The sequence below is a fragment of the Orbicella franksi genome, chromosome 3, assembly GCF_964199315.1.
Source record: "Orbicella franksi chromosome 3, jaOrbFran1.1, whole genome shotgun sequence".
Classification (NCBI taxonomy): domain Eukaryota; kingdom Metazoa; phylum Cnidaria; class Anthozoa; order Scleractinia; family Merulinidae; genus Orbicella; species Orbicella franksi.
The window spans coordinates 31290275-31316704 of record NC_138147.1 but is presented as its reverse complement, the minus strand read 5'-3'; the positions used below and the strand labels follow the sequence as shown (position 1 = coordinate 31316704).

The window sequence follows — 26430 nt, the reverse complement described above, 5'->3', positions numbered from 1 at the left end:
GTTTTACTTCCATTCTGTTCATCTAAAAAGTTACATGCCACTGAAAAAGTGTTGTTAAATAGTTACACTGATGTTGTGTTTTTTGCAGAAAATGTCACTGGAAAGGCAAACTTCACTTCCGCACTGTGAACATACCACAATGCACGAACTCACCTTCAAAATGCCCTGCAGGGTATTACTTCAGGATTTTGATGAACTTTTACCCTTTAACGGCTTGTGCCCCCTGCATGATAAACTGGCGTAGTCTTTATCACACACCTTTAGATTTTTAACATTTTTCCATATCACCTGTGAAGTCATGAGGATGACATTTAATTTCATACTGCCCAATCATGCTGTCATATTTATGAGTTCCTACATGTACTTCATTTTTACACCCCCTTAGGCAAGATTCAACACCTCTGGTTAAATTCCCACTGATTATGACCACCCCTGTTACTTCCTTAAATGGCACAAAGGCATGCAAAGGCTTACCACAGCTTGATAGCCAGTATAAATCACTTGTTAACTTAAATTTGGAATTAATTTGTGATCTCAAATTGGAGATAATCACATGTGGTGCAAAGCTTGAACAATGTTACTTTCCTGATATATCTACAACTAAAATAGATGCCACCAATCTTGTCGACTTAAACACCATACTGAAGAGAAAGCCTGGATGGTGAAATTCAACCATTTTCACACAAGGATAACTGAACAATATACCAATAAAGATGTACAAAACCAGGCAAAGTAGGGGAATTTCTGCAGAATGTCTGGAGCTAGCATCAAAGTTTTCACCCAGTATTATTACACTAACCACAAATAAAACCACTAAAAATGGATAAGACAGGGCAGCTATGGTCAGACTGAGAGCAAGAGCTGCTTAGTACATTGAAGCAGAATGAAGCTTATAGACCTCCACTAGAGTCTGAGATGTGTAAAGGTTAAAAAATGCTATGAAAAAGGAACAGACATGTGATCATAACAATGGAGAGAAAAACCCTTGATGCTACACTCCAAAAATATTGCATAAGGGAGAATTTTGATTGTGACTTGATTCGTAAGCAAGTCTTATAAAGTGGTTAAAGCAGAGACAAAAATAATTTCAGAACAATAACAGCAGGAAACAATAATTATTTTCTCCAGTAAATAGTTTAGTGTTTGGTTGTACTTAAACACCTGTTTTGCACATGTTTTGCATACCATTTCCCAGTGCGTGAGGAAAATGAGCACAAAATTACACAAAGTATAGAATAAAGTAAGCAGGGAAGACTAGTGTGATGAACATGCCTTAATTTAAACTGTAGTAAAGACAAGCAAAAAAAAAAAAACAATAAAAATAACCTTTGAAGCAAACCCAGACTTAGATCAGTTTGATTGTACGACACATTCCATGCTTTAGTGGAGGGTTGTTTTTTAGTTTGAATGTGATGACTTGAAGGGATGTAAAGACTACAAGGCAGCCTTGAAAATCTTGGAAAGGCATGAGAAATAGTAGCCATTAAAACATGGAAACGCAGGACCGTTGCCACAGCAAACACAATGTAGTGGCATTGTTCAGGAATAAGCCAAGTTATGTCAAATAATAAATCATAAAACAACATTGCTATCACCATAAATGTAAATAATGCTATGGAGTTTTATTCATCACCAGATTTTTTTTATCGTAATGACTTTCTATACACTACAATATTATTAGTTTTATTATTATTACATGTACTTAATTATTACTTTTTGTTGTTTTTGTTGTTTTCCATTGACAAGTTTTTAAATTATTTTAGAAAACAGCCCCAAGGAAATCCGTGTGCTGATTGGTTAAAAATCTTGTTTCTATAACTCGATGGAAACACAGAACTCGCACGAGCTGTTGACGTAACGATGGCACGAGTGAAGAGAATTTACATGTTGAAGATCAAAGTTAACAAGCTGTTTTTATTTTTTTCGTCGCGGTGTTTTCTTAAAGAAATAGAAAACATGTTCTCCGTGTTTCTATCGAGTTAGAGAAACACTCGTGAAAGTTTGGGATAACTCGAAAAAGCTGTGGAAACACTCGCCTGCGGCTCGTGTTCCCACAGCATTTCTCGTTCTCCCAAACTTCCACTCGTGTTTCTATAACTCGATGGAAAGACGGTACATGTTTTCTATTTCTTAAATATTATTAACTAAGTTAACAGTTATTTATATTTCATATTACTTACTTTAAATGCAACAATGTACCAAACAGACGGGTACACCAAAATGTAAGAGACAATCTCTGGCAGGCACACTCTATTTTGGACTCAGTCACTTTATTGTCAATTTCAAAACCACAACACGAGCACCACAATAGCAACAGACAGCAAAAAAAGCCTGCAGTTGCAAAAAGACAGCAAAAACAGGCCAACAATTGCAACAAGACGGCAAAGAAGCCAGCAAACCTTCACCACAAAGCCAACAAATAAGACAGCTGCGCGTTTAAAGCCAACAAATTGCAACAGACAGCAACAATTTGAACACAGCAAGCCAATGAAGTTCAACCAAAAAATTTAAGTCAAAGACTTGATTACCAACAACAAAGGTACTCCAAAACAGACAAAAACCGTTCAACATCGCAGAGAAATTTTGGTGGAAATCAAGAAATTAACAACACCCCAACACTCACTAACGGATTGATATGAAGAACGGCTCGTTCAATTCCCACGGAAACACACGAGAATTAAAGGTATACGATCAAAGAATAAAACCTATTAACAAGGCTTTTGGTAAGACATTTTAGAGAACAAAAGTCAACGTTTTAGCTTGACTTCGCTCGTCCCGATTTCAAGATGGTGGTCCCGCCACATAACCCGCAACAAAATTCAACAAGAATACACAATTATGCGCACACAAAAACTAAAACAGATATTACACACGGACAAAAACAATAACAAAGTGTACACACTTACACTCAATTAGCAAACAAAAGCGATATTAGGCCAAGCTCTTTGTCTTCCTTGACCTCTGTTGTCTTCCCTCGATGGCGTCCCGACGCTAATCTGAAAATTGTTATACATTGTAGTCACCACCTGTCTTCTCATTGGCTAAAAGCTTACAGTTAATTCTGGGAAACAGCGTAACCTACAGATTATTCACTAATCTGCTAGCAGATTAGTGAATAATCTGTAGGTTGCGCGCGCAATGCATGATTTCCAAGAGCAATGTCGAGTTCACGGACTGTGAAGTAAGAACATGGCTTGTCGAAAATAAACTGTGTTCGGTGCGATAATGCGTTTGTCATTTTTCTTTAAATTAATGTATAATAAAACAATTAAGAGACTCGGTTTTTGCGATATCCGAAATAATCAAGGTCTCAGTGTTATCAGCGTCAGCCTTCGGCTTCGGCCGATAATACATACCTCGACCTTGATTATTCCGGAAATCACAAAAACGTCATCCAATAATTGTTTATAAGCCACGCGAAGCGCTCACTGGTCACTATGTGACGTCACACTGGCAGCGATGAGTCGGTCAGGAATCAACAATAGAAAACAAGAGTCGCCCCCTCCCTCCTGCCTCCAAATAACGTGTAACTGAAGTTTAGAAAATACGAACCTATATGAGATTTGGACGTGAAATTCATTGTGAGTTAAATTTCTAATAATATGAAAAACTCGATTCCTTACTTTTGTTACACTGCTCTCCATACAGGCCAGCGGGACATGTGCAATTACCGGTCACGTGATCACAGGAGGCTTCTTTAGGACAAGAACATGTCTTGGTACAGTTTACACCGTAGAACCTTTCAGGGCATTCTTGACAAAATTAAGATCAAAATAAGAATATACTGTAAAACCACCTTAAAGCCCTCCTCGAGCCCCCTCCCCCTCAAGAACTTCAATTTCTACCAACTTTCTTTATTCCTTATCCAAATGTTTTGTTTTTGTGTCCTCCGGCACTTTATCTGGAGATGGGATCCCTATACGTGTAGCCTCCATTGCTAACAAGTCTTTCTCTTTGTATGATTTAGATCTCTGTCCCATCCAACAGGATCAAAAGAAATAACCACCCCTTGGAGATTTTGGAATATAAACCTTTATGGTAAATAGGTTTTCATAAACGTTTATCTCTGCCTTGCTGGTACACTGTTAATCTAGCATTGCGCCGGGTGGGCAACGGAACTAAAGAGAGGCTTCCTTTTAGGCACGCTGAAACGTTTCTATGAGTCACTATTAAGTTATCTCTCCAAACTATGTTACGAGGAATGAAGCAGTCTTGGTTAAGTGTTTACTTTTCTCACATGTCTTGCCGATCCAGCCAGGAGTGCAGATACATAATCCCGGCTGTGAATCACAGGTGGCGTTTTTCTCACATTCACAATCTATCAGGAGACATGATTAGGTGCGAGGGTGTACGAAAAATCTCAGTTACACTCCTTACTTACCAGTCAGCTACCCTCAGTCCATTGTCAATTGTAACAACTAGTCATGAAGGTAAGTACAAAATCGCTGTGAGGAGACAGGGGTCAAACTGACAGTGAATTTAGGGAAATTAAAAAGGTATAGAGAAATCTTTCTACCTTGATCACAGGTAATTCCTGTCTTGCCAGGCGGTCAGTGACATTTCCCAGGTACAGGGTCACATGATATCTTGTCTGCGCAGGCGCACTTTAAACTGCACTTAATTCCGTAGGTTCCGTTTTGACAATCTGGAATTACCAAAAAAGCAAAATTCTGTGGATTAATTTATTTTTGATAAAACTTCGAAAAAAAATTATTGGATGTATTTTTTCTCTGGACCTTGGTCACAAGATTTTCCTGTTTTGCCAGCGCTGCATCGACACATGCTCGTCACAAGATGAGTTCCCATGACAACCACATGGCTGACTACAGTTTTGTCCAAAGTAACCATGACGACAAACTAGAAGAACAATAACGAACAATAAGCATAATTATAATTTGTGGAATTTTGACAACGATAAAAAATTCAGAAAGTACTTGCCACGAACCTTTGTCACATCTTCGTCCCATTCTCCCTGCTGGACACTGGCATTCCCCGATATCAGGAGAACAGGAACTGTTAATGCAATCACACCGCTGACCGCACCCTATTCCGCACGTGTTACGTGGGCATACTGACAAAGATGAAATACAAGCGTGCAAGCAATGCTTATTTTCGTCAGGAATGAGTAATCAGCGATAATAACATCGCAAATGGATTGTCACTTGCTACATTTCGATCCCTTAATTCTGTTATTCTACCTTTAGCTTACACATATGATCTTTCCGTACTTACCTTCCTGGCAGTATTTCCCAGTCCTCCCCGCTGGACACTGGCAAGTACCCTCTACTGGATCACAGTGCGCATTATCAAAACATCGACACCGCTGAGCGCACCTGACATCATATGAGCCTTTCGGACAGACTACAGAATCAGGAAGAAGCTTTTAGATATTTGAATCGAAACAGAGGTGTTTATGTTCAATTGACTGCAAATCATTACTGAAAAAAGAGGCCAAATGGCGGTTGAGGAGCACCTTCGTCACACTTGTCCCCAGTCCCCCCCCCTTCGGACATACACCTGCCGCTGACCGGATGGCAACGAACACCAGGGTGGCAGTCGCAACGACCTCGACACTTCTTTCCAAATGTTCCTTGCTCGCATACTGAAAAATAAAGGCAAGAACGTGAAGACAGGAATAAATTATCTTTCCGATATCTTCCAGCGGCCTCGAAACCTTAGGAAGGCTATGTAATGTCAATGATAAATCGGGCTACAAAGAAATTTAAAATATCTGATTTTTCTGACTGAAGTCAAACAAGCGAAAAACGTTTTGGGAAAAAGGATAAAGTTACCGTGGGACAGGTAGTCACCAAAGGGAACTAAAACATGGATTGCCACTCAAAATGACACAAGAAAAACTGATATATAATCTGACCTTTCTCGCACCTATTTCCAGTTCTCCCCGAAGGGCAATTGCATTCACCGCTGACCGGATCACAGCGGGCTCTACCAAGACACTGACATCTGTTCAAACACTTATGGCCGTATGTACCAGGAGGACAAACTGAAAAACGCAAACATGAATGGAGAGGTTAGTTTATTGGATTAATTTATAAACACATAAATCGCACCAATCCTCCAAGTCATATCTGACTGTAAATACAGGATCTTATTCTTAAACAGGCTTATATTGGAGTACATGAGGTACAATGAAGGCTGACTGAGGGCAAGGATGATATTGTTAAACACGAATGGAGCATGCGTGATAAAGGGCGTGCTGGCTGTTTCAACATGACCATTAGAGCTATGTGGCGTTTGATGTTAACCTCAATAAGCACTGACAAAAGAGAAACACACTTGTTGATGCTTGTGACATCGCTCCTTTTGTACATGCTAGTCTCAGATCAACCTTGTGGTATTTGCTTACATCGGTCACACCGCCTGCCGGTCCTTCCATCGGCACACACGCATGCGCCTGACATAGCGTCATACTTGATTCCAGTTGCGCAGTTGCAGACCTGGTCACAGTTGAAGCCGTATCGTCCTTCAGGACACGCTGGTCAGAAATGAATTCATTATAAGCATAACTGAGTCGTTTGAATGTAAAAGAACAATGCCAGTGCAGTTCGATTTATCAGGCCACTAACCAGCTTTCGTACGCCGCATTATAACTGTATTTCACGAGAAAGCCTTAGCTGGTATAGCATTGGCAGCTTTCTGTAAGAAATTTTGATGTTTAAAACAACGAGCTCTTTCTGTCCTTTAATAGGTAATAGAAACCTATTCGTAATAGGCAATCATCTTACAACTGATCAGCTAAACGGACTGGCATCCAACAGTACACTGTCTACTGCTGAAAACATTTTTCTTTTCTCATTTTAATGCTTTTCTGACGACGTTTTCTCAACAATATGAAGCAAATATCTTTTCTTAAAGACTTTCACGGATATGCAATCACAGCAAGTAATTGCAACAAACTATTGCAACTTAGTGCTGAAACTCGGGAAAACGGAGTGAAAATCGCCATTTTACCTTTATCACACTTAAGACCCATCTTTCCCATGGGACAGATACACGAGCCTGTCACGGGATCACATGTCACATCATCACTACACTGACACCGCTGACTGCATCCGAGGCCAAACGTACCTTGTGTGCATACTAGAGAACATCGAGAAAGAAAAGAAACAGAAAAAAAAAAAAAAAAAAATTAAACAGTTATTATTTATGTTATCTAACTCAGCTAAGGCATATTCAAGCAAGTCATTAGAAATGGCACCTTCAGTAAAGGGTATTTAAAATTGCGACGTTTTTGACACACTTTTTTCTTCCTCGACATCGTTTCGCCTAGCTTAAGTTCGCGAGTACCATATTTGTGCTATTTTGCATTTATAAAACGTGTGTGGTCAGGATGGCCGAGCGGTCTAAGGCGCCAGACTCAAGGTGAAATTCCTTTACCATTTATATGGTATCGAGTGTTCTGGTCTCCGAATGGAGGCTTGGGTTCGAATCCCACTCCTAACACATTGCATTTTATTTTTGAAAACGTTTTTCACACACTGTTTTTCTTTTAGTCGTTATTCCAGGCTACCAATGATGCTGTATTGCTGATTGGCAGACATTACTTTTCGATCGGTTTTAAACTGAGTAAGGAACGTAATCAGACAATAACTCTTCTCGTCAATTTACTGCATTATCCAACTATTTTTTTCACTAAATCTGTATGTATACTTAGTCTTTTTCGTGCGTGCTTTGTGTGCTGTTGCAATGTATGTGTCTTTTTCTGATTTCCTCTTCTAGTATCTGACCCTAATAAATAACTGCTGTAATCACTAAGGATGGCTGCTCAGTCTTAATTAGCTCATTAAGGCTATTTTGGGCCATCATGTACTCACTTTATTTACAACTTATTTTTCTAAACTTTAATTCTAGGCCTGAGTACCAATAAAATTGTTGTCGTCGTTGTTGTTGGTTTTGGTTTTACTACGGTTTGAGATTGACTAAGTAGTCTAATTGGTAAGTAATTGAAACGGTTTGGTTTTACGACACTCAATTGAATCCTGCTCTAATCTTGTTTGGAAATTTGCAAATTGGTGGTGCGTCAGGTATATATCTGCTATATTCGCAGATTACTTTGCAAATTGACGAAGTTTTAGAAAAGGTTGTGGTTCCATATTGATAAAGCGTCAAAAATTTTACGCTAGTTTGTGTGTGGTCAGGATGGCCGAGCGGTCTAAGGCGCCAGACTCAAGGTGAAATTCCTTTACCATGTGATTGGTAACGAGTGTTCTGGTCTCCGAGTGGAGGCGTGGGTTCGAATCCCACTCCTGACAAGTCGCATTTTCTTTTTGAACAAGTGAAACACTGTTTTTCTTTTAATCGTTATTCCAGGCTACCAATGATGCTGTCTTGCTGATTGGCAAACATTTCTCTTAGAGCAGTTTTCAATTGAGTGTCAAAAGTAATCAGGCAATCAGTTTGTTTTTGTTTTTGGTTTTGGTTTTGGTTTTAGTTTAACTATAGTTTGAGATTGGCTGAGTAGTATATTTGGCATGTAACTGGTTTGGTTGTGGTTTTACGACACTCAATTGAATACCGCTCTAATCAGTAATGTTAGGGAATTTGAAAACTGGTGGTATGTAGGGAATACATCTCCTATATTCAAGGATTATTTTCTAAATTGACGCGGGAGTTTTTAATCTTTAATCTTTCTTTAATCATCATTTATACACGGTAAAAACATCAGGTAGAAAAAATTACATAATAATGACTAAAAATTCCAAATCGTAACATTATATTAACTTACATTAATATGCCATTTTAGAAAAATCCTGGTTTCCATGAATGCCGTGTTTAAAAATTATGGTAGAGAAGGCGTTTAAATTTGTCCAATGAACCAGACTCTCTAATGTTACAGAGTAAGCTGTTCCAAAGGGTAGCGCCGCTGTAACTAAAACTATTTTTCATGTAGTTAGTTCTTGGAAAGGGGACAACAAGTTTGTTTACCGAGTCCCTCAGAGAATAGCTTGATTCATTTCGCTTTATAAATTTAAACATGGGATATTCTGCAACAAGACCGTTTAAAGACTTGAAAACCACTAAGGCGTTCGGAATTTGACGTTGAGATTTCAAGTCTTTCCAGCTAAGTTTGTGAAATAAGGAATCGACATCTACGTCATAGTTTGATGAAGTTATAACACGTGCAGCACGGTTCTGTAGTTTTTGTAGCTTTTTAGATAATGTTTTGCCACAATTACCCGAGACAAAGCCACAGTAATCAAAGTGAGGTTGAACTAGTGAGTTGTAAATATAGACAAGGTCTTGGTTCCATATTTATTGAACTTCAAAAATTTTATATTAATTTGTGTGCCGTCAGGATGGCCGAGCGATCTAAGGCGCCAGACTCAAGGTGAAATTCCTTTACCATGTGATTGGTAACGAGTGTTCTGGTCTCAGAATGGAGGTGTGGGTTCGAATCCCACTCCTGACCAACCACATTTCCTTTTTGAACAAGTTGCCACACTGTTTTTACTTTAATCCTTATTCCAGGCTACCAATAATGCTGTCTTGTTGATTGGCAAACAATTCTTTTAATGTTGTTTCGGAATTTGCTCGTACGTCAGGCATATATCTCCTATGTTCAAAGATTACGCATAAACAAGCAAAAATTAACGAAAAAAAACAAAGAAAAAAAAAACAACGAAGTTTCGTGGCCTTGCTGACGCCATTGCGAAGGTAAGGAAAATTAAGGAATGCAAATTCTGCGAATTGGTTTTTATCGTTAGTTTTTGCTTGTTTATGCATAACTAAATCCTTACTGATAAGAATATTGAAAGATCATTTTGTAAATTGATGAGGTGTTAGAAAAGGTCTTGGTTCAATATTTATTGAGCATCAAAAATTCTACAGTAGGTTGTATGTGGTCAGGATGGCCGAGCGGTCTAAGGCGCCAGACTCAAGGTGAGATTCCTTTACCATGTGATTGGTAACGAGTATTCTGGTCTCCGAATGGAGGCGTGGGTTCGAATCCCACTCCTGACAAACCGCATCTTCTTTTTGAACAAATTGTCACACTGTGTTTATTTTAATCGTTATTCCAGGCTACCAATAATGCTGTCTTGTTGATTGGCAAATATTTCTTTTAATCTTGTTTCGGAATTTGCTCGTACGCCAGGCATATATCTCCTATGTTGAAAGAATACGCATAAACAACCAAAAACTAACGAAACAAGAAAACGAAGTTTCGGTGTCTTCATGACACCACTCGTTTATGCATAACTAAATCCTTATTGATAAGAATATTGAAAGATTATTTTGTAAATTGATAAAGTGTTAGAAAAGGTCTTGGTTCAATATTCATTGAGCATCAAAAATTTTACTTTAGTTTGTGTGTTGTCAGGATGGCCGAGCGGTCTAAGGCGCCAGACTCAAGGTGAAATTCCTTTACCATGTGATTAGTAACGAGTGTTCTGGTCTCCGAATGGAGGCGTGGGTTCGAATCCCACTCCTGACAAACCGCATCTTCTTTTTGAACAAGTTGTCACACTGTTTTTACTTTAATCGTTTTTCCAGGCTACCAATGATGCTGTCTTGTTGATTGACAAACAATTCTTTCAATCTTGTTTCGGGATTTTCTCGTACGTCAGGCATATATCTCCTATGTTTAAAGACTACGCATAAACAAGCAAAAACTAACGAACAAAGAAAACGAAGTTTCGGTGTCTTCATGACGCCATTGTTAAGGTAAGGAAAATTAAGGAATACAAATTCTGCGAGTGGTTTTTTTATCGTTAGTTTTTGCTTGCTTATGTATAACCAAATCCTTACTGATAAGGACGACGTTGACTTTGACTTTATTATTATCATCATCATCATTATTATTATTATTATTATTTCGTTTTTATTATAACATTTTAGCCTTATTTTAATTTGTAGTTTTTTATTTATACGCTCACTAGAATCTTCAGAATTGAAGGAGGTGAGTCGCCCAGGAAGAAGAAGAAGGATATTGAAAGATTATTTTTTAAATTGATGAAGTGTTAGAAAAGGTCTTGGTTCAATATTTATTGAGCATCAAAAATTTTACACCAGTTTGTGTGTGGTCAGGATGGCCGAGCGGTCTAAGGCGCCAGACTCAAGGTGAAATTCCTTTACCAAGTGATTGGTAGCAAGTGTTCTGGTCTCTGAATGGAGGCGTGGGTTCGAATCCCACTCCTGACAAACCGCATCTCCTTTTTGAACAAGTTACCACACTGTTTTTACTTTAATTGTTATTCCAGGCTACCTATAATACTGTCAAACAATTCTTTTAATGTTGTTTCGGAATTTGCTCATACGTCAGGCATATATCTCCTATGTTCAAAGATTACGCATAAACAAGCAAAAATTAACGAAAAAAAACAAAGAAAAAAAAAAGCAACGAAGTTTCGTGGCCTTGCTGACGCCATTGCGAAGGTAAGGAAAATTAAGGAATGCAAATTCTGCGAGTTGGTTTTTATCGTTAGTTTTTGCTTGTTTGTGCATAACTAAATCCTTACTGATAAGAATATTGAGAGATTATTTTGTAAATTGATGAGATGTTGGAAAACGTCTTGGTTCAATATTTATTGAGCATCAAAAATGCTCCAGTAGTTTGGGTGTGGTCAGGGTGGCCGAGCGGTCTAAGGCGCCAGACTCAAGGTGAAATTCCTTTACCATGTGATTGGTAACGAGTGTTCTGGTCTCAGAATGGAGGCGTGGGTTCGAATCCCACTCCTGACCAACCACATTTCCTTTTTGAACAAGTTGCCACACTGTTTTTTCTTTAATCCTTATTCCAGGCTACCAATAATGCTGTCTTGTTGATTGGCAAACAATTCTTTTAATGTTGTTTCGGAATTTGCTCGTACGTCAGGCATATATCTCCTATGTTCAAGGATTACGCATAAACAAGCAAAAACTAACGAGAAAAACCAACGAAGTTTCGGTGTCTTCATGACGCCATTGCTAAGGTAAAGAAAATTAAGGAATGCAAATTCTGCGAATTGGTTTTTATCGTTAGTGTTTGCTTGTTTATGCATAACTAAATCCTTACTTAATTGATGAGGTGTTAGAAAAGGTCTTGGTTCAATATTTATTGAGCATCAAAAATTCTACAGTAGGTTGTATGTGGTCAGGATGGCCGAGCGGTCTAGGGCGCCAGACTCAAGGTGAAATTCCTTTACCATGTGATTGGTAACGAGTATTCTGGTCTCCGAATGGAGGCGTGGGTTCGAATCCCACTCCTGACAAACCGCATCTTCTTTTTGAACAAATTGTCACACTGTGTTTATTTTAATCGTGATTCCAGACTACCAATAATGCTGTCTTGTTGATTGGCAAATATTTCTTTTAATCTTGTTTCGGAATTTGCTCGTACGCCAGGCATATATCTCCTATGTTGAAAGAATACGCATAAACAACCAAAAACTAACGAAACAAGAAAACGAAGTTTCGGTGTCTTCATGACACCACTCGTTTATGCATAACTAAATCCTTATTGATAAGAATATTGAAAGATTATTTTGTAAATTGATAAAGTGTTAGAAAAGGTCTTGGTTCAATATTCATTGAGCATCAAAAATTTTACTTTAGTTTGTGTGTTGTCAGGATGGCCGAGCGGTCTAAGGCGCCAGACTCAAGGTGAAATTCCTTTACCATGTGATTAGTAACGAGTGTTCTGGTCTCCGAATGGAGGCGTGGGTTCGAATCCCACTCCTGACAAATCACATTTTCTTTTTGATTTGGAATTTGGTGACATATATCTCATAAAATTCGAAGATATTTTGTAAGTTAATGAATTTTTAGTAAAGGTCTTGGTTCCATGTTTATTAACTTCAAAAATATTAAAGCATTTGTTGTGTAGTCAGGATGGCCGAGTGGTCTAAGGCGCCAGACTCAAGGTGAGATTCCTTTACCATGTGATTGGTAGCGAGTGTTCTGGTCTCTGAATGGAGACGTGGGTTCGAATCCCACTCCTGACAAGTAGCTATTTTATTTCCTTTTAAACAAATTGTTACGAAATTAAACTTTTCTTACCGTTAGCCAAAAATTTGTTTTGATAAATGGTAGAAAGCTGTGAAATTGGCCTCAGATATCGATTTTCTTATAATGTGCATAACTGTCGATTAAAGACTTTTTAGACTTAAATTTCTCAATGTTCAATAACCCTTTTAATAGACATCATTTTTTATATCTATAGTTATTTTTAGTGGAAACATGTCTGCCACATTTCATACCACCACTGCGCTTACTCCAAAGCAAAATTATTTCTTACTTGTTTGACACTTTGTTCCGGTCAGGCCCGCGGGACACATGACATCACACGTGCCAAACACGTGATCACAACTCCCAGAGTTCGGACAGTTGCATGTTCGCAGGCAGTGTTTGCCGTAGGTTCCTTTAGGACATTCTGTAGAAGATAATCATAAATAGACTTTAGTTAAATCTACAAACGTAAGAAAAAGTAGGTAAAGTCTGCATACGAGCCAAGTGGCTCATCAGGCCGGAGTTTATCCCGGTTTCTGTAGCATGAAGCGACTAAGAGCATGTCTTTTTCCCCCTGGATGGGATGCTAGTCCATCCCAGCGTTAGCCCCAGCATAAAGCTTGCAGGTACCCATTTGTACACCTGGGTGGAGAGAGACACCGAGAGTAAAGTGTGTTACCCAAATACACAACGCAATGCCAGGGCTCGAACCCGGACCGCTCGATCCGGAGTCGAGCGCACTAACCATGAGGCCATCCTACAAACATACGTCAAGAAAATTCGTCGCTGAGCGTCAATAACCAATTTCGCATAAAAAGCGATTTAATCAAAAGGTTAATCTTACTACGAAACAAAGATCGGAGTGTCTACCATAAACCTTGTTATTATTATTATTAATATTATTAATATTATTTTATTATTATTATTATTATTAACAATGAGGATGAAGCCAGCAAACCATCTTAACTAACAGAAGATATTTTTGCATGCAAGCCCCGAAATTTACTTTTAAAAAGCGCCATTCCTTCTATCGGCAATCCTCATCTCCCAGAGTTATTCAGCTCTCGTAATTAAAATTAATAAACGTTTTAGGTTTCTCTGCTTGTTCCAAACGTTGTTCATTACATATGAAAACAATTCGGTCAACAGAGTTTTCACATATAATTCTGGTACTTACTCTCTGTGCAGTATTTTCCTTGGTAACCAGGCTTGCAATCACATGCGCCATTTTCAGGGTGGCACCTCTCAGTGTGATCAACTGGGCATTTGCACATCTCCTTGCACCCTGCTCCGAAGGATCCTGAAGGGCACTCTGTGAAGACAACAAATTCATTTCGATATTTTAAAATGTTCGTCGGAAGCCCCAAAACAACGCTATGTTCTTCAGTTTAGCTTATCGAACATTATCTCGAAACAACGTAGGAAAAAAGAACGTGGCGTTATAACCAATATTTTTTCCTGTGCCTGGTTATTCCGCCTTTTAACATAGGTACTCAGCTAAATGCTACTTGCACGGAGCTCTTTACGTAAAATGGTCATGTGGTACAAAATCAGTCCACCATGCTGGAGGGGAAAAGAATCCTGAAGAATGCGACAGCCTCCAAAGCAAAGCGACTTCAATCAGTCTAGATTGACCATTCCCCGGTGTGGATGTCTCAGTGCAGTGCATTAATAATAATACGCTTTCCATCCAGCATGGTGAATGTTTATCCTCGTGACTGTTTTATGCATAAGGTCCCTTGGCTTGGCATATTTGAGCTAAACCACCTGTCAACTTTTCGGAAAACGTAACAAAATGCTCGGGCCGGGGTAACCTTAGCAATCTGCATTGGAAAGGTATCCGTCTAGTGGAATGACCATACAGGTACGCGCTTCATGTTATGCACATCCGAGTTGAGAACTGACTATTATGAGCCAGCCAGGCTTGAGACAGAATAGTTATTACCTTTGTCGCAGCGGGCCCCAAAGAATCCTGGGTCACACTGACATGTTCCAGTCTCTGGGTGGCAAGGTTCCATGTGAGCGCATGCGCACTGCTCCTGACAAGCAGCTCCATAGAACCCAGGAGGACAATCTACCGCGACATGCCGAAAATGGTTGGTTTATCAGTGATTTAACAACATCTTTAAATATAAACAAGAATCTGACGGTTTCGGAGAAGTTAAAAACTAGGTACAAGGGAAAAGAACGCAGCCAATTCTCACCTTTGGCTACATCATTAATAAATGTTAACGTATTGTAATCAGGAGCTCTTCTTATTTTGTAGCGATTTTGCTTTAATTACTCCTTGATTTACGTTTAAATTAAGAAATCTGCACACTTGTAGCTATATTTTAACATAGCAACGCCTTTAGCAACGATTGTTTACAGTCCAAAAGTACTTACAAAATGGATTCAGTTTAGTACATTTTAACTGATACTTTACAGGAAAGCTTTAGAGACGTCTACTTATGAGAAATTTGCGTCATGGTGCTGAACATTGTTTCCTGTACCATCTTATACGCCCTTATACTTGGTTAACATTTCCATGACAGGTGCGCATTCGGGTATTCAATGGAACATTTATGTAAAACCTCTCGATATACCCCCTCCCCTTGCCTCTGCACCTCCCGCCCCGTTCACAGGGCTAACTTGGGCTTTCGGAGACCGAAGTAAAACTTTAAGCCTTATTTCTCAAAACCACCAAATAGACGGATCACCAATATTTCATACACGATATCTCCATTGGGTTGCAACCCGGCCAAATGTTGTCAAATTTTCAATATTGGTGAAGGACACGATTGTCTAGGTCGTAAATGTCTAAAATCTGCAATTTATGAAGTGCTTTCCTTATTATTCAGTTGATACAGTTAATATTAATTTATATTAGTAAACTTTCTCCCATTTTCACAAGAAAAAATCCTCAAAACACTATTTTCTAAGGTTTGTCCCCCGGACAACTTCTTTATGGACAGGATGAACTTAATTCCATGCTTCTCGAACCATTCATTTGTACGTTATCGTGTTTATAATCAACGCCACCTTTTAACACTTAGGAGCGAGTTATTCATTAACTATTGTGGCATGTGACCTGGAAAAGCTCATGTTTGAAGTCAGCGTACGAAGTACTTTAACGTGGTACCAAAACTGCCCCTCAAAGTTTTTTTTTATAAAGCTTTTTGAAACTATAAGACCACTTAAAGTCTTAGTTAAATCTAGATGTTGCCATTTCTGAGTTAGGGTTTGTTCACGACTGAATTGCGATTTGCTTGAGATTTTCTAACCACAAATACCGCCGCGAAGGCTTAACTATATTTACAATGTGCACGAGTTGAAAACGTGTCACGTGTCACTAACCTTCCTCGCACAGCTCGCCTACGAATCCTGGCTGACAGGTACACGTACCAGTCACGTGATCGCACCGCGCGTCATTCTTACACAAGCATTTACTCCCACAATCTTTTCCAAAAGTGCCTTCAGGACAGTCTGGTCAAATGGACAAAAGAGAGCAAAGTTTTATCTTAACGCTTTCTGACTTTATGGGAACCGCACAAATGGCGAATGATTATAGCCTGTACACGCAGACCTATTTCTGGCTGTCGCTTGTTTACCTCGAAAATAACTTTCGGCGGAGAAAAGCGACAGCGAGAAGTACATCTGCGTTCGCAGGCTAAAATGGGTCTTCTGTTTTTTGCTATGTTGCTAAAGTGATTTCATATGCTCACTCAGATCTAAGTTTCAATAGTGATTTCCTTGAAAAATGTAGATTCTGTAGCATTGACTAATTTTTCATCACGGGTGCAGAGATATGATTGCCTTCTATAAACATGGGGACCTACATATGCCTTTTATGCCAGTGCACAGCAGTTACAGGTTCGAAACTTCATTGATCTTGTTTTTACTTACGATCATCACATAAAATTCCAGTCCAGCCAGGAGGGCAAACGCAATGTCCATTTCTGATGTCACACCGAGCGCCATTTTGACAATCGTCACATGTCAAACGTCAGCCGGGGCCTATATACCCTGGAGGACAGGCTGAAACGGCAAAGGAAGTAGAGTGTCAATTCTTACTGCACCACTTCTTCCAAGAAATCTCACATCTCAAATACCATCAAAGTTAGGTGGCGCAACTAGAATGAGTCAATAACTTTGTTTAAGAGTCAAAGGGGTATTATTAGCTTTCGCAAAAACTTAATGGCGGGCACTGAACATAAGCAATGCCTAGTTAACACTACCTCGAACACCTGGCGCGTAGGTTTGCAGTAAAGTATAGAAAGATGGGTTCCTGGTGGGATGAAGGGAAGACCATACATGTTGCAGCACTGTGGGGTAGCATAGAATGCCCTAAACTTGTTCTTTTACCTTGGAGTCCTTGTAACTCTTTTGGCTGCGTAACGCTTGAGTCTTCGAACGCATATGACCGCGCTGTTGGACGTTCAGTGAAAATGAGCAAAACTGTGAAAGGAGAAATAATATTCAAAGAACATTACTAGTGTTATAACACTCGACTTTGTTCGGTTTTTGTTTCTCTGTCCATCCGTCTGTCAGTCCGTGCATCAGTCCGTCTGTCCGTCCGTCCGTCCGTCAGTCAGTCAGTCAGTCTGTCGGGCAGTCAGTCATTCAGCCCATCCGTCCGTCAGTCAGTTTGGCTGCTCGCATGTCTGTCTGTCGGTCTGTCAGTCAGTCAGTCTTTCTGTCTAAATTTGCCCGCTTAATAAGTACAGGCCATTTTGTATGTACAATAGCTTTCATATCTCACCTTTGCACGATCGTTGATCTGAATCCAAAACATACCCTGCTCTACGGCAAAAGCAACTAAAAGAACCCAGAGTATTCTGACAGCCCTGACTACAACCAGAAATGCCCTGAAATGCAAGAAGACTGATTTGCATTTGCTAACAAGAAAAACAAAAAAGAAAAATAACGCATGCTTGCTATTGTGTTTAGCTAGAAACGAATAACTTGATTTATAGTGCAGTCCCTAAATTCCGCCTTCCCTACGCGCTATACAGAAGTTGAACGCAGGGCCCGAATAGGACGATGGGCTACGTAATCTATTGAGTACTTTTGGAAAGAGATTAAACCCCTGATGGAAAGGAAAAGCGTTCACCAACCGGGTGTATAATTCAGCATCAGTCGATAGTTCAAGACATTTTCCAATTTAGGATGTCTTTTTTGAATGGCACAATCTCGTCACATAATACAATGGAACATACAAGTCTAATTTCATAACGGTGAAAAGAGAGATATACGGGGCCGGATACTCAAAAGCTTTGACTTACCAGCTTACACTCGTCCGAATCCAAGCATCGCCTTGGGTTTCCAGGTGCGACCACGTAACCACTTCTACACTCGCACCTATAAAAATAAAATATTTGAACCTTGAGTAATTCTTACATCGAGTCAGGGTTTATGTGCAGAGTAGAAACAGGAAAAACATGCAAAACCGCCGCAATTTAGGACAGAAAATAACATTTCACTGTGAATAACAGTATGAGCTAATATAACAAGTTCTCCATACACCACGATCGAGTATAACAAGTTTGCATGATTTTCAACTGAAAATCGCTCAAATAGGACAGCTTTACACAACTTTACTATACCTGTAGGATCCGTATGTGTTAACACAGTTTTGTTGACACATTCCGTTGCGCACAGAACATTCGTCGAAATCTATAAGATAAATATAGATAAAAGATAAATGGTCCAATAAAATTGTGGTCAAAAGGTAGGTTATTGTCTGAGCCCAGCTAAACCCATGCCACCTTTCGAAGCATCATGTTTCAACATTATTTCGTGCAACTTGTTGTAAACGTATGGTCACTCTGTTGAATTATGTTGAATCAGTGTGTAGCAGGTAACGATTTTACTACGTGCTTTGTTAAAATCCCGGAGGGTACTCCCTTATATGGGCTGTATAAGTATGTGCAGCCCCAAAGGGTAGGGATATTAAGCTGTTTTGGTCATAACTAGGGTGTCGATTTTGGCCATATTGGTTTTAAATAGGGTATGGTTTTAGCACTTTATTCTCGAATTGGGTATGTTTCTTGGAAGAAGCTACTTTTCATCATTATCAATGACCGTCGACAAAAGCTCTTCATAACTTATGTTTAAGGCAACTGTGCCAGCCGCAACGGTCATAAATAGGGTATCGAATATTTGGTCAGGTCATAAATAGGGTAGCAAAAATCACAGATTTTGGTCATAAATAGGGTAAGGGTTTTGGGAAGTGGGCTCCAAACCCCCACCCAACTTTTCTGGGAGTACCCCCCGGGGTTAAAATTGTGTGTGTTTGGTCGGGCTCTCACAGAACGAAGATCAGCTGCTTTGTGCTTCCTACTAAAAGGGACAAGCGAAGGGTTCTTATATGAAGGCAAAACCCCCAGGAGGGGCTGACGCTGGAAAACATCAGATTTTCAAATTCGCCGCTTCATGTTAAAGGAGCTCATTCGTAGAATTTTGAGTTGCTTTGGCCACGCAAAGAATAACCTTGAATTGAAGGGAACCTGAAAACAGTAGTTCACTAAGATAGAAAAAAACCAAAGAGATAATATATAGATTTAGGCCAGCCTAAAAGCGTAGCTCCTGGGCCGGGTTGTTCAAAGCCCGATTGAGCTAACCCAGAAAAAGGGAGAATTTTGATTTGAGTTTTGTAACTTTGCGGTGAGGTTTCTGTATATTGTTTGGCCTTCTGTTTTGAGTTTTAATAATCACCATATACACAAAACAAAACAGCAAAAAAAATTTGTATAGAAGAAAAAGTTATAATTCGATAAACTTTAATCCTGGGTTAGCGTAAACCCGCTTCCGAACAGTCCTGCCCTGTTTCCAACAAGCTAACCCAATATAAGCCCGCGATCCAATCGATAACCAGCACTTGGTCAGCGGTCAACTTAAAAAAAAAAACATGTGACCTCGAGTAGCTGTAAACTTGAGCCCGCGATATGGTCACGTGATACTGGTCAGCAGATACCTTGTTTTGACAGGTGTCAATTGACAATAACATGGATTTCCAATATCAAGGAAGTACACGGTAAACCAAGGCTGCATGTCTCTGTCAACCTATTATTTGGAGTATGGCCGCAATGTTGGGCAACTCCGCCGCCGCCGCCGTCGTCGTCGTACGTACGCGCCTACGAGCAATACCGCTAGCCACGATAACCACGAGAAAATCAACTCATGGGTTTCCTTTTCCTTCCTACATGAGTATGGGGCTCCGCTTGGCGGTCCTTGGGGCCGCCGGAGCTCCGCTAATAATAAACCATAAAAGGAACAAGGATGGTTAAGGACGGAGAAGATTAATACGGATTACAAAAGCTTACAAATGACGAACCTGAAAAATTTAGGCTAAACTTTTCAAGATACGCAAACCGTGACGTAGTTCCTTTACTGGGTATTTTCAACTTAAGGTGGCTCAATAGGGTAATGATTTATCGAGTTCCGAGCGCTAGTGTTATGTTTTAGAAGCTGTTTTTGTATTCGTTTTAACACCCAGTCCTCTCAAACTTATAGCATGTAATAAGTAATGAAGTGCGTTTTTTACCGTTTTTATGGCTTTATTTGTGATTTTATTGCATATCCTTCGGTGAAATCTTCCAATTTTTTTACATTACATTAAATCCGGCGGGATACGAATTTGAAACACGAAAAAAAGTAGGGTTTGGAAAAGCAGTTTTTAAGATTTTGTCACGTTTATGTGTTTTACCGCTGCGGAAAAACCAGTCAGATAGATTTCCCTGAAAAAACAAGCTTCAACTAAAGTGAAGAATATATTACCCGTCGGCCAAAGTTTACGGAATTCACTGAAGGAAACGCGAGAGAATTCACAATCAGTTTTGCTTTTTGTGCTCGTGTTGACGTCATAAAATATCGAAAAACATTGACGTTTTCTTTTGAGCGCGCGCAGACTACTTTAGCTTTTAATTTGTGCTAAGCGCGCGTGCGATCGTAAAACTAAAGGGAGCCACCTTAAACATACAGGATTTCACGTGCGTGAGAATTTACCCGTAAACATATTCAGTAATAAGAACTAAGAATACTAACACAACACCCACAAGCCGGAAAGTCTTTCTTAGAAGCAAACAAACTAATCAAACTAAAGGAGATTAAAACAACGACAAAAAACTTTAACAGTAAAGAATTGAGATTGGGTCCGACATGACACTTTGCTTTCGCTTACAAGCCGGTAACACCTCAACTGGAACCTAAAAATTTTAAAATTGTTGAAATGAACATCATAACCAAACAGGGCAGTAATCATTTTAGTTCAATAACCACATTTTGAAATGTAAGGTAGAGTATGCCAGCCCAAATATCTCGTAGAAACTGGATTCTGCTGAAATGATGCACAGGAGAGTTGAGTACAAGGGCTTGTCCACTCTATAAACAAAAACACTGCGTTTGTACGTACAAAACATTTTTCTTTGTCATCGTATTTGGGCAAAAATTCCAAAAACAATTTAAACATAAACGTCACTGCCGTAATGTTCTTGCATGTAACATGAGCCATAAAGCTGACGAAGTAATAGAGCGTATACACTCACGTGTCCAACAGCTATGCAAATTTATTGGAACAAAAGAAAGTGCTTACATCAGAAAAGATTTGAACTCCCACAGGATTGGTTTGGTACACCAACATGGCCGCCGTTTCATTGTACGTTTTGGAACACCAACATAACTGCGATGACGTCATGTGCATACGCTCCATATACGTGTATATATTTTAACAAAAGATCGAAAAGGATCCTGCCTGCACGGCTAGTGTCTCCAAAGGACACCTTTACATATTCCGCCTTTATTTTTGCGGTTTCCTTAGGTGTAGAGAATTTAAGAAGTGTCAAGTATGCGCTCCTTTTGTGCAATACACCGATCTATAAAAGCAGGAAGTTGTGGTGGGCTGTGTCAGTTTTGTAAATGAATGGACAAAGGTTCTTACATGAGAAAGCGGCGAGACTGCAACGACAAACCACCAAATGGTTTTGAGACAGCCAAGAACTCCATGGATTTCAAGAAAGGCATTCAAGCGGTTTGAAACTGATAATAGTAAGACTGATTGATAATAGTATAATAAGGGAGACTAAAGAAGCACTGATACAAAGATTATTCAAGCTACTATACTAGCCTAAGTAACCAAGTTATTATTAAAACAGTTCTGTGAGGTTTAAAGATCAAGATGTCACGAGTTGCCGCTTGGGTTAAAAATCCTTACAATAATCCTTAAAAGCTGTAAGAGTTTCGTTTAATTCCTGCTTATTACACTTTGTTCTTAGTCTTGGGAGTTTAAGAAAGGGCCATAATTAAAGAATTAAGGGAAATGGACCAACGGGAAGTAAAGTTCGTATATTTCGACTGCGCCATGAACGATTCGGCAGGAAAACTTCCGTCATGGAGATCAGTAACTTGTTTAGCTTGCAGCAGGTTCCTGATAGAAAGCAAACTGTCGCAGAGCGCTATAATTGCGGGTAAAAATCGTGCACCTCGCAAGACTTTGGGATGAGCGGGGTAGATAGCCTATCCTCAGGCTGCCGTGCTTTGTGCACTCCTTTAAATTGGTAGCATAGTGAGCTCACAGAAATACAGGGACTGCTTTTCAGTCCGCCTGCTCAAAGTTCTCCAGAAATGAAGCATTTCTGGTTCTAGACGCATTGTACTTCAGCAGGGCTCCTGATTTCAGTGATTCAGTAGCTGACACTTTCAGCTAGTCACACTTACTCAGTGACACCCGGGTACCTGGTGCTCCTAAGAATACTCTCTTGTTGCATGGAAAACCTGAATAACTGATGAGGTCATGGAAACCTTGATGCGACCTGATCGGCGCCGGGGTGGGGGAGTGTGGGTGGTATAGGAAAATCATTAGACATGATGTGTATACGAAGTGCAAGCATGTAAACAGCAGCCGTGATGTCTCCAGGCCACACATAAACGTTTTCACCCCGGCGTCGCCAAGAGCCGTCATGGTGAATTTGTTGATGGCAGTTTTATAGAAACAAGTTCAAGTTTTTACGTACACTAAAATACTGATTGTTTTGGTTCACCTTTGGCGCGGACATCGTTTAATCATCCTATGCACACATTACTAATATAACAAAAGCCAAACAAATCTCTTTCACGAAAGGCCAGAGGTCTTACCTTGTTTCTTAAAATAATTCTCAGCCAGATTATAGCTCGAGATAAGGCAACTTGAAGAAAGATCAATTGACAGAGAACGAGATCTGTCAGCTTAGCCCAGAAAGACCCTGGAGTATATGCTACTAACATCGCCTACAGGCTTAAAATATTGTAAAATTAACCAGTTGGTGAAAAAAGCCTTGTTTCATAGCTTCCTGCGACTGAGGCATCCCTCCCAAGCCAAGAGAAGATTCCCAGTTATTGAAAAAGGAATTTCACACCGCAGCGTGGTGTAATCCTCAGCTTTTAACTTATTTACAGCTTGTCAAGTCTTGTTATCTGCATTAATAGACAATATACGATAGATCATAAAATTATTCATGATTTATTATGACGGGAAGAAACTATCTCATTTCTGCGGTTAACCAAAATGCCAGAGCTGCAGTTTCACATAATTGATTTAAAAATTATGAAAGCAGATCTTTACTGTAACAGAAAAGCGCAAAAATTCGTCTTTTCGAATTCGTCTCCTCTTTGTAAAATAGTTGACCTTAAGAAGCCGTAAAAAAATACCCGCGAAAATATTTTGGTCAGCAATATCTTTCTGTGTTGGATTTGGGGTTGGATTGCGAGACACATGTGGACAAATTCATGAAAGAATTTGAACTTTTCCCGGTTTTCGTGGGTAGAATTTATTACACCAAGTCTACTAAGGGGAGAATTCTTAATGCACGCGTCTCTAACCGATAGTAGCCATGTCTGTACCTTTATCCCGTGCAATAACCCAAGACCGGCTGTGTTTTCGCTCAAAAGCACATATAGAGGTTTGAATGTTTGTATTCATCATAGCTTACCTCTGCACTGACAGCGGTTAACAAGCCTGAAACCTCTTCTACAAACACAGCGAATTCCTGCTACCGTCTTAATGCAACCTTGTTCGCAACAAGACCCGTCAAATTCTGCACACTCTACCGAAACGCAAAGAACCAAGACTAGCCAAGCAATCCACTTGCCGAGAGAACTCATTTTCTCGCTGTTCTTACGCCAGAGTTTTCGATTGTGCGACTTCCGACCTGATGTGACCCTGTGAGTGTTTAGTGGCTGTCTTCTCGAGACACGCAAGTCGGAAATCTCAAAAAAAACCACCAAATGGCCGCATAGCTGTAAAACGGAAACCCTCTTCCTCTAACTAATTAGCAATGCAGTTGTCAGCTGCTTGTATGGAAACATAAACACCACAACGCCCTTTTGAAATGTGCCGATTTTGTCACACACTACTTAGCTCGTGTAGAATAGGCTTATCTTCGAAACATTGGCAACTTTTCAGAATTAAGCGCGCGGGCGTCAAATCTCATAGATATTCCGCTTACTAACGTGTTAATTGATTGATTATGAGTGATTGTAATCATTGAAGTTGCCACACACCACACGTTTCCAATCGCAATAACTGATCTGTAGTTTGCGCAATGTATCAGACACGGGCAATAGTTTTATCAGATGTCCAAAGGTCACTGGAAGATGGTTGAAACAGAGCTCCAGGAGCTCAGTTGTCGCCTAGCTGTTGTTGTTTTCGGGTTTTCACTAAAATGGGATACACCCTGACGGAATAACGAGTAGATGTTACAAACATTCGTTCAGGGAACGAAAGCTTGCAGTCAGTCATGTGTTTTTCCACGGCCATAACTTTTGCTTCGGCTTCCCGTCTGTCTACCCAAAAGAGACCGGGTTGCTCGAAAGCCGGTTAACTCTAACCCAGGATTAAACGTTAGCCGAAGTATTAATTTTTCTTGCATAAAAATGTTTTCACTGCTTATGAATTGTGTAGTTTGAGATTATTCGCCTAAAAACCGAAGGACAAAAACACTGAAATGAAAATTCTCCCTAATCCTGGGTTATAGCTTAATCGGACTTTAAAAAACTCGACCCAGGTCTAGATAGTACAATAAGTCGACTGGCACACTACCAAGACAGCTTGATTAGTTGAAAAAACTCTGGCAGCTATTCTTTATTCCTAAATTAAGGGGGCAGGCAATCAGTGACCTCGTTTCCCGACACCATGGAATCTACGCTAACCACAATGAGAATTCGTAAGTACTAATCAAACGATACAATGCAAGAACAATCCAAGCAGGTGTATTCGAGTATTTTCCCAGCCTTTTTGTTTTGTACCCGAACGAAGTAGCGGGTAGTAATCATCCTTGTTCAATCACCTGACGTTGAGCCTAAAAAAGGTTTCAAAAGCCTTCTTGTGAGTACACTTAATACTACCAGGATGCAGAATGCTTAACCTCGTTCCCAGGGCCTTATTCCTGGCTTGGGGTCTAACCTTGGCCTAACTCTCAAGCCAGGGACAAGGCCCTGAGAACGAGGTTGCAGGACACCGGGGGGATACTCTCTTGTATGGGCTTTGCAGGTATGTGCTGCGTATGGTTTATGAGGGGTTTTGGTCGTTTCAAAAACGGAATAGATTTTCACCATGTTGGTCTGAAATAGGGTATCTTGTTCACGCTGGCTTAGCATCAACACTGGCAAATTTGTAGCCCTTCTCAAATGTTTAGGCAAATGAAGCCATTTCTTGTTAGCTGCTGTCATAAAAAAGAGTCGTGTACTAATTTTGGAGGTCTGAAATGGGGTATCGTTTTTTGACCGAGGTCTGAAACAGGGTATGGAAAATCACAGAGTTTGGTCTGAAACAGTGGACAGGTTTCAAGGGTTTGGGCCGCACACCCCCACCGATTACTTTGCGGAATAACCCCCCCCCTCCTCTGGGCCGGGATACGGGAATTAATTTTCGTTTATTTCTTTACGGGTTCTGCGGGCGCGTTTGGTATGTTTACTTGCTACCTTTCCACTGTTGTGTTATGCAGATTTGCGTGACTTACAAGGATACGCAGCTTACCTCTCAAAGCCAGTGCCGAATGTACGTCACGCACTGGAGCAATAATTGTAGATTAAAACATTGAGCGTGGTTTTTCACGTTTCGCATGACTTTATCTTGCCATCGGGTCCCTTAAAACAGAATTTCCAGAATGACCCGCGGGGCAAACGCTTGCGTGATTTAATTTGCTTGAAGTAATAACAAATTCAAGAGAAGATGAGGTTTCCCGATGCCACTGAGAACCGGGTAATTACGGTCCGATATTCCTAACATGCTGGCCGATTAAAAGAAGGAACAGGTTGCCATTACTTCCCGGGGGGGAGAGGTACTCCCATATATAGGCTATATAGGTATGTGCCGCGGGATAGGGTATGGTTTTTGAGGTTCTTGATCCTTAAATAGGGTATCATTTTCGCCCATGTTGGTATAGTGTCCCGGTGTGACCCTTAGGGTGCCTGAATTGTATCAGCTAAAATAGCACTGCGTAAACACCCAGTTAAGCGGAAAACGAATGATCT

General features: G+C 40.0%; 2 protein-coding genes, 9 non-coding genes and 1 pseudogene across 19 annotated transcripts in view; 10 read left to right on the top strand and 2 right to left on the bottom strand.

Moving 5' to 3' along the window:
• The window catches only part of LOC145481996 (uncharacterized), a 102054-nt gene that overhangs the window by 8149 nt on the left and 67475 nt on the right, over positions 1-26430 (top strand). For 2 of the 5 annotated variants that reach the window (XR_014048702.1, XM_081460582.1), the window contains exon 3: positions 89-1322. The exons of the other annotated variants lie outside the window; for them this stretch is intronic. Coding sequence is in view for 1 of the 2 variants with exons in the window: in XM_081460582.1 (XP_081316708.1) it covers positions 89-244 (156 nt within the window). In the remaining variant the exon portion in view is untranslated. Of the gene's footprint in view, positions 1-88; positions 1323-26430 lie in introns of those variants that run through there. 5 annotated transcript variants of the gene reach the window in all.
• LOC145481955 (uncharacterized) overlaps positions 1-26430 on the bottom strand; it is a 72068-nt gene that overhangs the window by 28330 nt on the left and 17308 nt on the right. The window lies entirely within an intron of this gene.
• LOC145481966 (uncharacterized) lies at positions 3221-24947 on the bottom strand (annotated as a pseudogene). The gene is made up of 18 exons (XR_014048698.1): positions 23889-24947; positions 18531-18600; positions 18210-18285; positions 17687-17792; positions 17290-17382; positions 16831-16962; positions 16282-16410; positions 14891-15019; positions 14123-14257; positions 13235-13369; positions 6973-7101; positions 6368-6496; positions 5876-6004; positions 5474-5602; positions 5233-5361; positions 4946-5013; positions 4737-4857; positions 3221-4645 (listed from the first exon to the last, which is right to left on the bottom strand). The product of XR_014048698.1 is annotated as an uncharacterized LOC145481966 (transcript).
• Positions 7346-7464, top strand: Trnal-caa (transfer RNA leucine (anticodon CAA)). The gene is made up of 2 exons: positions 7346-7383; positions 7419-7464. It is a non-coding gene; the product is annotated as a tRNA-Leu (tRNA).
• On the top strand, positions 8155-8273 carry Trnal-caa (transfer RNA leucine (anticodon CAA)). The gene is made up of 2 exons: positions 8155-8192; positions 8228-8273. It is a non-coding gene; the product is annotated as a tRNA-Leu (tRNA).
• Positions 9863-9981, top strand: Trnal-caa (transfer RNA leucine (anticodon CAA)). The gene is made up of 2 exons: positions 9863-9900; positions 9936-9981. It is a non-coding gene; the product is annotated as a tRNA-Leu (tRNA).
• Trnal-caa (transfer RNA leucine (anticodon CAA)) lies at positions 10335-10453 on the top strand. Its single transcript has 2 exons — positions 10335-10372; positions 10408-10453. It is a non-coding gene; the product is annotated as a tRNA-Leu (tRNA).
• Positions 11042-11160, top strand: Trnal-caa (transfer RNA leucine (anticodon CAA)). Its single transcript has 2 exons — positions 11042-11079; positions 11115-11160. It is a non-coding gene; the product is annotated as a tRNA-Leu (tRNA).
• Positions 11582-11700, top strand: Trnal-caa (transfer RNA leucine (anticodon CAA)). Its single transcript has 2 exons — positions 11582-11619; positions 11655-11700. It is a non-coding gene; the product is annotated as a tRNA-Leu (tRNA).
• Positions 12091-12209, top strand: Trnal-caa (transfer RNA leucine (anticodon CAA)). Its single transcript has 2 exons — positions 12091-12128; positions 12164-12209. It is a non-coding gene; the product is annotated as a tRNA-Leu (tRNA).
• Positions 12563-12681, top strand: Trnal-caa (transfer RNA leucine (anticodon CAA)). The gene is made up of 2 exons: positions 12563-12600; positions 12636-12681. It is a non-coding gene; the product is annotated as a tRNA-Leu (tRNA).
• On the top strand, positions 12823-12941 carry Trnal-caa (transfer RNA leucine (anticodon CAA)). The gene is made up of 2 exons: positions 12823-12860; positions 12896-12941. It is a non-coding gene; the product is annotated as a tRNA-Leu (tRNA).